Source organism: Diaporthe batatas (assembly GCF_019321695.1).
Source record: "Diaporthe batatas strain CRI 302-4 chromosome Unknown Contig00003, whole genome shotgun sequence".
Taxonomy (NCBI): Eukaryota; Fungi; Ascomycota; class Sordariomycetes; order Diaporthales; family Diaporthaceae; genus Diaporthe; species Diaporthe batatas.
In genome coordinates, this window is record NW_025408550.1 from 3,640,862 (window position 1) to 3,652,156 (window position 11,295).

The 11,295-nt window shown below is 54.0% G+C and overlaps 3 protein-coding genes across 3 annotated transcripts; 2 read left to right on the forward strand and 1 right to left on the reverse strand.

Annotated features, from left to right (window-relative positions):
• Positions 1–423: 423 nt before the first annotated feature.
• On the forward strand, positions 424–2,459 carry KVR01_003006 (uncharacterized protein). Its single transcript, XM_044788159.1, has 3 exons — positions 424–631; positions 726–1,720; positions 1,777–2,459. Exons 1-3 carry the CDS (start codon positions 629–631, stop codon positions 1,865–1,867), a joined length of 1,089 nt encoding a protein of 362 aa, XP_044648021.1. The 5' UTR covers positions 424–628; the 3' UTR covers positions 1,868–2,459.
• An 871-nt stretch (positions 2,460–3,330) lies between these two features.
• On the forward strand, positions 3,331–4,449 carry KVR01_003967 (uncharacterized protein; the record flags this gene model as incomplete). Its single annotated transcript, XM_044783178.1, has 5 exons — positions 3,331–3,423; positions 3,643–3,896; positions 3,983–4,043; positions 4,092–4,344; positions 4,406–4,449. The coding sequence occupies 5 exons, from the start codon at positions 3,331–3,333 to the stop codon at positions 4,447–4,449; spliced, it is 705 nt and encodes a 234-aa protein (XP_044648982.1).
• Positions 4,450–5,484: 1,035 nt separating this feature from the next.
• KVR01_002726 (uncharacterized protein) lies at positions 5,485–10,682 on the reverse strand. The gene is made up of 2 exons (XM_044793568.1): positions 9,574–10,682; positions 5,485–9,513 (listed from the first exon to the last, which is right to left on the reverse strand). Exons 1-2 carry the CDS (start codon positions 9,697–9,699, stop codon positions 5,836–5,838), a joined length of 3,804 nt encoding a protein of 1,267 aa, XP_044647741.1. The 5' UTR covers positions 9,700–10,682; the 3' UTR covers positions 5,485–5,835.
• Between the last annotated feature and the right edge of the window lie 613 nt (positions 10,683–11,295).

The window sequence follows — 11,295 nt, forward strand, 5'->3', positions numbered from 1 at the left end:
TTGGAGGAGCCTGGGAGAGAGAGGTGCCCGGTGGAGCAGTGGCCTACCAACCCTGAGTGAGTGCTTGCTTGGGTTGGTGCCCAAAATACTCCGTACCGGGAGAACGGTGCAACCCCCCTCGAGCTGTACTACTAGTTATCGTTTGCTGACGGCAGGCTGGGGCCCCTGAGACTTGGCTAGGTGCTGGGTACCTGCACATCCAACGTTTCTCACCTAGGGGGTCGGCAAGGTGTGTCCCTCATGTCTTGAAAGCATAGGGGATTGGTGTTTTTATGGTAGATACATAGGTACCTAGGTACTCTTCAAGCTCTGCAGGTTCGATCCTCGGGTATGCATTGATTATCTACGTATGAGAATATATTAAGTACATGGAGCTTGCTATGTATGTGTGTACCTAGCTGTGTCACTCAGGCCTACTGTGCATCAACCTCTTCTCCAAACTGGTCCCCGGGCAGGCCCCACCATCTGCTCCTCTTCTAGAACATCCCTCAATCCCACCTTTGTTTATTAGACAAGACACATCCTAGAGCCTCACCACCCCCCACCTTTCTGAATCTGCACAACATTTACCCTCTCACAGAGATACCCGAGCAATCTCTTTTCCCTGTGATATAAGATCCATCGAGCTATGGTACGTGCCCTGCTCTGCCCTGCCCTGCTCTGCCTGCCCCCATGAATTCTTGGCCCAGGCAAGAATGAATTGCCCCGCTGATCTCTGACCACAGGCAACTACGTCCAAGCAGCGCCTTGCGCTGGCCATCTGCGACTTCCTGTCAACCTCTGTCACCGATGGCACACTCTCAGCAGATGACCAGGACTCCATCGATGTTGCTGTCAACTGCATTGCCGAGTCCTTCAAGGTCGACCCCTCCAACAAGGCCGCCGTATCCGAGGCCATTGGCGACCAAAATCTCCTGAAAATATACGGCGTTTACGAGAAGTTGAAGAACTCTGCAAAGCCTGCTACCGATGCTTCCTCCTCTGCCGCACCGTCCCAATCAGGCCCAGTCAGCGAAGATGCCAAGAAGGAGGCCGAGGCGCTCAAGTCCAAGGGCAATGCCGCCATGGCGCAGAAGGACTACCCCAAGGCCATCGACCTGTACACCCAGGCCCTGAGCCTCCACCCCGGCAACGCAATCTTCCTGTCGAACCGTGCTGCCGCACACAGTGCCGCAAAGGATCACGAGAGCGCCCGTGCTGACGCCGAGGCCGCTGTCGCCATAGACCCCAAGTACACCAAGGCGTGGAGTCGCCTGGGCCTCGCCCGATACGCCCTGGACGACGCCAAGGGATCCATGGAGGCATACCAGAAGGGTATCGAGTACGAGGGCAACGGTGGCAGCGAGGCCATGAAGAAGGGTTTTGAGACCGCCAAGAGGCGGGTCCAGGAAGAGTCTGAGGCCGAGGTCGCGTCAAGAGGTGCCGGTGCCGGTGCTGGAGCCGGCGGCCCCAACCTGAATGACCTGGCGAGCATGTTCGGTGGCGGCGGTGGCCAAGGAGGTGGTGGCGGCGGCATGCCGGATCTGTCGTCCATCATGAGCAACCCCATGTTTGCTTCCATGGCTCAGAACCTCATGAGCAACCCAGATCTCATGCAAAACCTCATGAGCAACCCCAGGCTGCGTGAGATGGCCAACTCTTTCGGTGGCGGTGGTGGTGGCGGCGGCGGCGGCATGCCTGATATGTCAGCTCTTATGAACGATCCCAACATCGCCGAGATGTGAGTTCGACTGCCCTTCACGGCGTACGATACATCATCCACTGACATGTATACAGGGCACGTAATCTGATGGGAGGTGGCGGTGCTGGCGGCAACGGTGGTGCCCCTGGTGGTGGGCCTGGGGCTGGAAGCGGTTCTAGCAACTGAGCACAATAGCCGGCATCGCACATCACTCAACCTTCTTCTCCAAGTCTCACCTTCAAGACAACTGCTCCTCATTATTACTAGAAGCCTAGCTTTGGAGTTCACAACGAGGTTTTTCTCTGCCGGCTCTTTTACCGTATTTGACTGGCTACACCATGGTCACACTATTTCCCGCGTTCGCGCGCTGCTCGTGCCATATAAACCATATTTGAGAAGCTCATGACCCAAGCACAGCGCAGAAGAGGCGTTTGACCACAACCCAAGGCAAAGCACGCTCAAGTGAACGAGTGGCCACTGATGTGAACTTCACCCGTCTTTTGAAATCCGTTTATCTCGGCTCTTCGGGGTCTCGTGTCTGCCTCGTCTTGATGATTCCAATAAATAGCCCGGTGGGATGTTTCATATGGCAGTACCAACAAGTGGTTAAAAAATGCTCAAAATATGCCACTGCCTGCGTCCAAGTCATGATGACTATCAACGCGTGCTCGCGGTTGTAGATTCTTGCGTCTACAAAAGGCTCCTGTCCAGCTTGGACCATTGGGAAAAGGCATATTTAATATATATTCGGCTGGTTCAGCTCAGAAGCCACGCTCCGCTCCGTTCCACATTGATCTCAATGTGCTGAACATGGTCTCCCGGTGTTGCTTACAAATGTTTATGATATGTGATTGGTAGGCAAATGCTCAAACACCGAAAAAGCCACTCCCGGGACGTTCGTTGCAAAGCGAGGCGAGGTTGAAGCAGAGCAATAGCAACTTTGTGAATCCTCAAGTCCTTCCATGTCCAATAAAAGACCGTCTTATAAGAGAAGTCAAGAAAGAACTTGAAATAGTCCGTGATTTTGTTTTTGGAAGCCGTAGGTGGCTGCCATGAATAGAATTACCACAAACTCGTCCGAGACTCCGATGTCGTGACGACTTCAAGTATCTCGATCACACACACGGGAACGCACTCGAGGTGTTGAAAAGTAGCTTTCACAATACCAAGGCTCGAGGAAGGTTCGTTGTTGAGATCCTGGTAATAAGTAGCCTTACCATGTTACTCTTGGCAATAATTGGTGGACGCATTGGAGATACTGTCCTTGCCGTCACGCATAATTGGCGGAACATCTGCGGCGGCGCACGGCGCCTAGTCTCAAATAATATATAACGGACCCTCCGCGCCCCAGCTCACGAGGCTCGACCGTCCAGGTGGACAACACTCTCAGGTCTCGATGGACCGCTCTGTCTCACGCCAAGTGCCATGTTCGTGCCCACGGAACATGGCATCCGTAATGTGAGCACCAGGGCGAGCAGCCGTGTACGAGCGGGACATGGGATGTTGACTTTGCAGGAATGGCACTGCCAACACAGAAATACATATAGATGCTCGTTTCTATCAGATCTCGTCGCTCGGTAGTTGAAGTGAATCATTACTCTATCCATCGAAAGTCATCTCTTGGCAAATCGGAGAATAATTAACGCAAAATGAAGGCCATCGCATTTCTTCTGGGGTTTGTCGCTTCGGTCGCTGCTCACGGATATGTTGATAATGGAACCATTGGTGGGACCAACTACCAGGTATGGACATGAGCCTTGCAGTGTAGCTTACATCATGAATTCTGACATTCTTAGTTCTACCAACGTGAGTTGTGCAAGACTCTTCTGTGATATCCGACTCCGTCGTTGACAATGACAAGCCTACCAGGACCCTTACACTTCGACGCCTGTCAGTGCAACTGACCCTAGGACCCCTTTGTGCCATACCTTCTTGGGTACTGACGTTTCAATGCGGTCCAGCCTCAAAGGATCTCGCGCGCCATCCCAGGCAACGGCCCCGTGACCGATGTCACGCTCATTGATATTCAGTGTAACGGATATACCGAGGGCGGTGTTGTCGGCAGCAAGCCTGCTCCCCTACATGCAACAGCCGCTGCTGGATCAACATCCACGCTCTACTGGACAATATGGCCGGAGTCACACGTCGGACCAGTGATCACGTACATGGCGCGGTGCCCTGACGCAGGTTGCCAGAACTATCAGCCAGGCACGAGGTATGTGAAACACGATTCGCAGATGCATTGCATACTTAAGTACCTTGTTGTCGAGAATCGCAATATCAACTCACTTTGCATCCTAGTGCTGTCTGGTTCAAGATCGCTGAGGGGGGCCGTACTGGAACCTCAAACACCTGGGCTGATGTAAGCATCCTCATGAACTCGAAAAGACTGCTACTAACCAGGCTCAAGTCTTCCTTGATGGTTGCTGGCAATGCTGGAGTCAAGTACACCATCCCCTCCTGCCTGAAGGCAGGTTACTACCTCGTACGCCACGAGATCATTGCCTTGCACTCGTCAGGTACCTATCCAGGCGCACAATTTTACCCAGGGTGTCATCAGCTGCAGGTCACCGGCGGTGGATCGACAACTCCCGGTAACCTTGTTGCCATACCCGGTGCCTACAAGGGCAGTGATGCGGGCATCACATACGACGCTTATAAGGGTAAGTCCACGCAAACAGACATAGGACCCCGAGGGATATAATCCAGACTAACACCTCGCAGCGCAAGCCTACACAATCCCCGGCCCGGCTGTTTTCAAGTGTTGAGGAGGTCTAGTGCCAGTGGGTTGACTGAGGGACCGGGCTGGCTCTGCATCTTTCAATATAGTCAATATGCATGTTGACTGGTTTCGTTTCTATTCCATATAAGTCCGAAACCATACGCTGCGAATTAACAAGTCACATGTGCAGTACTCCTGTGAGGTCTGACTAGGAGACTGCTCTGATTTTTGAATATCTGTGTCATTTTGGAGTCTTTCTTTGCAGGATCGACTCAAGTGCCGAAAATACGCCAACTCATAAATCTTCCCAAGGGTTGTTTCTTGTGTGAAACTGCATCTTATTTGGGTCCGGAAGCATTTAAACTCGAGCTTGAAATGATGGATAATGAGCGGGCAGAGTTTGGTACCAGTCGACAGCTGTATACGAGCAATGTTGTTGCCCACATATGTTCGTGTCCCGAGCCCAAACTCCATCATAACGATACTTATCTAGTTATGTGGGAACGGTCAGGAAATGCTCAGCATTGCGCCTCCAGATTTCATGAAACTCTCGGCTCGGAAAGCTGCACACGGTGCAGAACTTAACCTCCGGGCATGAAACTGCTCGCATGTTCGGGTCGGCGCAACTGACGACGATTTGCCTTGCAGCTCGGTGGCAAATGTGTCATACACAACAGAAGATGACAAGCTCATGTCAACTGGTTCTATCAGCGTCAGCTGGGACTCCTGCGCAGGTGCTCTATCAAACCTGCCACCACAGGTATTCACTCTGAAGATCAGTTGCCTCAATTCGTCATTGAGCGGCGTATACTTAGCTATATATGTAGTTTTCACACCGTATGAAGGCGCCATGTATGTCCTCGGACGTATGCGGCATAGAAGCGAAACCACATAGAAGCGAAACCACATAGAAGCGAAACCACATAGAAGCGAAACCAGATATGTAGTCTTCGAGCCTCGCACTGACACCTATATACTAACAAACGATGTTTGGTCCTCATGTGACTCATGTTTCTTGATATGGTGTGGGCCACAACGCAGTGAGCTGCTGAATTGTGCTATATTGTATGACAAGGTCTTGCGCGGCCCAAGGGTCTGCTCGATCGACGTTACGATCTGGATGTTACATAGAACTGGCACCTATAGCACGATCTGGTGGCCGACCAGTATGACGTCCCTCCGGTCGGGGCATAATGGCAGTGGTTCAGTCACTGTGAACGCATAGTTGATGCTTCTTCATTCCACTGACGCTTGGACATTGATGATTCTCTTGGCGTGATGCTATCCTAGACCCGCTTGAAACAAATGAATGCCTGTCCTACAATACTCCGGCTGTAATGATGCATCATATCCGTCTTTGTTTGAGACGGGCGACAGTTTCGAAATCAATTTGTCGCATAGCACACTTTTAACTCCATTTTCATGCTCGACTTCAGACCATGAAGCGCCTTTCGTCAAAAACAGGCGGTCTTCTCAATTGGTTCAGAGCAGCCGCGGCCTCGAGAGCTTCTTCCTGATGGAGCTGGCGACTCGGGCTGTCGTGAATTGATTGCGCGCTCAGCGGCAGATGGACATCCTCGAACCCTGCGTTGTGGGGCAACATGATCGGCGCGCTGGCAAACGCGGACGAGCTGTGTGATGGGGGCACGGTTATCATCGCTAGCTGAGTGGCCAGTTGCGAAGTTGGTGGAGGAGCCGGCGGTGCCGCACCCGTCATTGTGTTTTGTCCATCGGGCTGTGCTGTGGTTGTCAGACCGACAAAGTCGAGACCTCTGCAAGGTCCCTCGAAGTTTCTCGATTGTGGATCTCTCAAATGAAAGGCACGATTCTGCCAGTGTTGAGGCGATGTTGGGGACATATCAGATGGCGGGCCCTCCACAATGACAATCGGTTCGAGTGGCTTGGCCAAAGGGTATGGCCGATCGTTGTGTTCCTTCTGCAGGTTGTAGCCTTCCAGGTTCTCTGGGTGGAGGGGTGCCAGTCTGCAGGACTCGTCAGGATTACCGGATCGCCCTGGATCAGGAGATTTACTCCTCTTGGGCTTTGGGACCGGACGACGTATAGGTATGGGAGGTGGTAGAATAACACTCTCCTTCATTCGAGCGGGTGCTGTTACTTCAGTTTTCACTGCCTTTCCCGCTCCTTTGTTTTTCTTCGCCTGTGCTGTCCTCGCCTGTGCTGGCTTCGCCCTGGGTTTGGCGCTGACGGCCGACGATGCAGGAGTCCCCCTCCCTGACTTTGAGAAACAGATGGTTTCTGGCTCAAAAATTGCTTTCGGCTTCCTAATTCTGTGGTGCGATTTGACCGCCGCAAGGATAGAGTTGCTCTCGACCGTGGTATCAGGACTGACACCCAAATCCAGCACTGGGGGCTTCTGGCAGGCTTGTGATACGGGCGTGGGGTCGTCTTTCCAGTCCCGGAAAGACTGATCTTCCGTGACTGTCAAATCTGGATCTGGTTTTGCTTCCGCCATGGCGGCAAGAGGACGGTCATCTCCGGGTATGGCCAATTTTTGTTGAAGCCCAGGACAGTCTGCACGTAACGTGCCAGCTTTGGGCTTCTGATCCTCTACTTGACCGTTCTGGTGGCCGGTTGAATCTTGATCCACATCTGAATTAGCAGCATCAATCATGGAGGTTTTTTCTGGCAGACGCTTTCTGGTCCTCGCATTCTTAAGGCGTGGGCCACGGCCCTTATTCAGGGGCAGTTTTGGCGCGACCAGTTCTGCAGGTTCCGGTTCAGCAGGTTTATAAACAGGTTGCCCAGCCCCAGGTTGTTTCTTCGCCGGTGCTGGCGTTGCTGACATCGTCGAGTACTTCTTCACCTGACGTCCGGTGAGCAAGGCCAAATTTGACATGATTCTTGTCGTCCAGTATGCACCATTGTCCTTGTGCTCCCGCTCGGAAACTGGTCGTTTCGGTGCAGGCTTCGGGGCAGAAGGTTTTGTTGGCGGCCGTGCACATTTCTTCTCGGCCTTTTTTGCGGGGACTTTTGGTTCGCTCATAGGCGAATCGTCAGCACCCTCACCTTTGACATCTCCCTTGCCGGCTGCCGCCTTCTCCAAGTCAACGTTGGTACGGCGTCTCCTCTTCGTGTTTCGGGGTTCCTCGGCAATGGTACCAGGCGGCGACCAGATAATAGGCTTCTTCTTTTTCAAATCATTCACCCAGGCATCGCAGTCCATCTCGACCCAGAAGTCGATTGTATCCGCCCAGACACTGTCAGCGGGTTTTGTGTAGTTTATGAAGATGACCTTGCCGTCCTTCTTGTTATGTATTGCTTTTGCAAATTCCTTGACGACTGTCTTGAGGCCATGGACTTTGAGACTCGTGCCCATGATTATGAGTAGGTCAGGCGCAAGAGATAGATCATGCTGTATGATATCGGATATCCGCTGTGACTCGGGATGTTCTTCGCCGTAGAGGACAATGTCAGGTCGCAATTTTCCAACGCCGAGAGCACGTTTGCCTTTTTCTTGCCTGGCCGTGGTTGCATCTTCACAGCGGGGGCAAGGCGGCTGATTACCAGACATGGTCTGCATTTCTCGATCGCCTTCGTCCCAGTCGATCACGCCTCCGCACTGGAAGCAGCGAAGCGAGCGCAGCGAGCCGTGGAGATATACGCACTCTACCCCTCGGTCTGGTTCTGGAGAGGAGGGAACTGTCTGGGCATCTCCTTGCTGGCACTGGTCTTTCGCTCCCTCGGTGGCCAGCGCGTGTGTCGTGTCATTTGCACCATTCTTCTCCTCCTCCTGGCATTCATCACTTGGCCGTGAGGACTGGGCGACTGGTTCTGGGCGATCAGAGCCATCAGCTGGACAAGAGGCAATCGGAGTAGCCGAGGTGGATGTTGCTGCTGGCCCAGCCGCCGCCGCGGCTGCCGCGGCTGTGGCTGTCGCTATTGCGGCAGCGGCAGCTGCTCGAGAGGCCCGTGCAGAAAATCGCGATCTGCTACCAGGACCTAAAAGTAGGCGCGTAGAAAGACCCACTTTGTCCTCAAGAAGGTCGATATTCTGGGTGTAACATCGAACCATCCTGCCGGAGTCTCGAAGGTGGCTGATGAAGTGATGTGAGCCAGTGGGATAAGCTTCTCTGGACTTCTGACGAAGGTTGGTGGCAAAGGTATAGAAGACGGAGGTTTTGACTGGATCTGACCATATGGAGGCGTCGAAAAGGTCACGTCCCTTCATCGTCGACAGGCTCGCACGCTTGAAGGTTTGGGAGTAGCTGAACGGCGGCAATGAAGGGGGTGAGTTCTCTGCCTCAGATGCAGACTCCGGTGACGTACACCTGCTACTAGATGTGGGCGAGTGATGAAATGCTTCCTCATAAGGATCAGAAAGAATCGGTGGAGGCGAGGACAAGGGTGAGCTGAAAGTGTTCGTTTGGGCCCCAGAATCAGAAGATGTTTGTTTGGGAGTCGAAGATCCAGACGACGTGGCATTAAGTGTATCTGCAGAGCGATTCGGGGATTTCGGCGCACTGCACCCCGATGTTCCTATGTCTTGTTGCTCTTGGTGGGAGGATAGCGCTTCAGGGGCCGGCGAGCTGCGCCGGGAGGGTCGTCTCGAGGATGCGGCTGCTGAGATAGGTTGGGCTTGACATTGTGAGTCCACGTGGGAGTTATTATGCGCCCCTTCGCTGCACTGGCCTCGATTCGCGGACTCGCGCTGAGACGCCCCCTTCGCATCCGGTCCAGCGAAGGAAGCTTCGCCCACGAGCACTGATTCCTCAGAGAGCAGATCGGCCTCCTCCTCTCCTGGTTCTTCCCGCTCACAGACGCGTTCATCATGATCACCTGGCTTCGTCTCATCTACTGGGTCCTGGTCTCCATGGTTTTCTCCTTGGGTCACGTCTGAGACAAGACTGTCGTCGGGACCCAGGACTTTGATGCTGTCGCCTTCAACCGTGGCGTCCCTATCCAGGTTTGGACCACCAACCTCAATGGTGTCGCCCACTAGTGATAACTTTCTGCGCTTCTTGGGGCGCAGCTCGTCACCACTGTCGTCTGACAAGACCCCATTGCCTCGGGTCTTGGCTCCGTCCAATCTGGCAGCGGCATCAAACTGGCTTTGAATCATGGAATACAAGCCATTCTCTGAGCGAAAATCCTGCAGGCACTGTCAGCAGACCGCATGTGAGCGGCGTATGCGTGCGAGCAAAATACTCACTGGAATCCCGGAATTGGTGCTGATACCGGCTCCTGTTACAACCACAACTTTCTTCGCCTTCCACAGCGAGTCGGCGATTTCCTGGAGCTGGGCTGATGAGCCAGCCTGTACGTGGATCGTCGGCATCGTGGACTAGCACACGGTCCTTGCAGCGGCAAGTCCGGCGATGTTTAGACTTGTTAGGACTTGCAGCGCCGCAGGGCAGATTCTGCCGCGATCTGGTGGCCTGTCTCCCGCAGTCCCTACTTGACAGGGACGGCCCTGACCCAATGAATGGTCCAGGGCGGTATGTTTTAGTCCTCCCAGGTTTTCCACAAGACTGTTCACGTGGCTGCTCTGCGTGCCCGTCTTGTCCATCCGTGACCTTGAACGCGTTGCCGGTCGGAGTAGCATGTGCTGTGGCCTCCGAGTGGGTTCTGTGGTAGCCTGGCAGAGACCGGAAGCACCACGGCTGCAGGGTGGGTGTATTTGCAGGCGCTCTTCGCCCTAATTGGTGTCTTTACTCGTTGGCAGTGAAGCTGTCACGCCATGGGGTGTCATCCGACCGCCTGTACGGAAAGTCGCATTGACCAGTAGTCGAAAGGGCCACCGATGACTCGATCCGGACACGAGAATGATTTGGCGGCTGTGTAGTACTCGAATGAGCCGCGCTCTCGGTGGTGATGTGGGAATTTGCTGTGTTGAGTGTCGAGGCTGTCTCGACTCCGCGGACTCGGCTCAATCCATGTGACCGCAAACAATGGCGACCGGGCAACACAAGTGCTGGAGGAAGGCCAAGCAGACTCAATTGAGGCTCAGATAGTCATTTGCTTGCCAGTCTCGACGGTCGTAGTCGTAGTTGTTATTGTCGTCGGTGTCGGCGGTGAACGCGTGTGGGATGCGGGAGACAAGGGTCCGAAGTCGAGGCACCGCGTCGGACGGGTACGGATACCTACTTAGTATATAGGGGGGCGGTCCCCTCCCCGAGGAGCAGAGCAGTCTGAATACCAGTCGGGCAGATGAGCCGACGGGGCCCGCAAGGAAGAGGTCGTTGCTGTTGCCGGCTGACACGGTCGGGACGGACAAGATGTCGGAGTGGTGGTCTGAAATGGGTATTGTCAATGTGGTGGTTTTGCCCAGTGAAGTCGAGGCGCGAGCTGCACATGGTCCAAAACATCCCCGCACAGGCCAAAGACAGCTCCTAGCTCTTTTGGAGTTCCTCCTGGCCTGCCACCTGCCAGCCTGCCACCCTCCACAACGCGCTAGAGAGGGCCAGACGGCCGAGACCCCTGTCCTGTGAAACCGTCTGCTGATGATCCCACTGTTCGTCCCTGCAGACGGAAACTCTGAACAGGGTTGCCTGGGGGGTTCGGGAGCTGCCGAACACAAGCCATGATCGAGTACCCTTTGTTTCGCAGCCACATCTCGGTCTGCCGAGACACTTCCTACCAGCCCACAGCTGCCACAACGAGAAACCGAGGGCTCAGGATTTTGTAGAGCTCGGATCAGTCAACTTCGATATAAGCCACAGGCTGAGGCCTTCCTCATCAATAACAAGACTGATGTAGGTAGGGGAGCAACACAACCCTCCAAGGTTTGATTCCTAGAAACAAGCCACCTGGAAGACAAGCTTTTCTTCCAGGTTAACAGCTGTACCATCAAGCATCCTCAAGAATCCCCCAACCTTTGCACGTCTAGTGAATTGTTACTCCTCGTCTGGACCAGGGGTCTCATGGTTGCCTG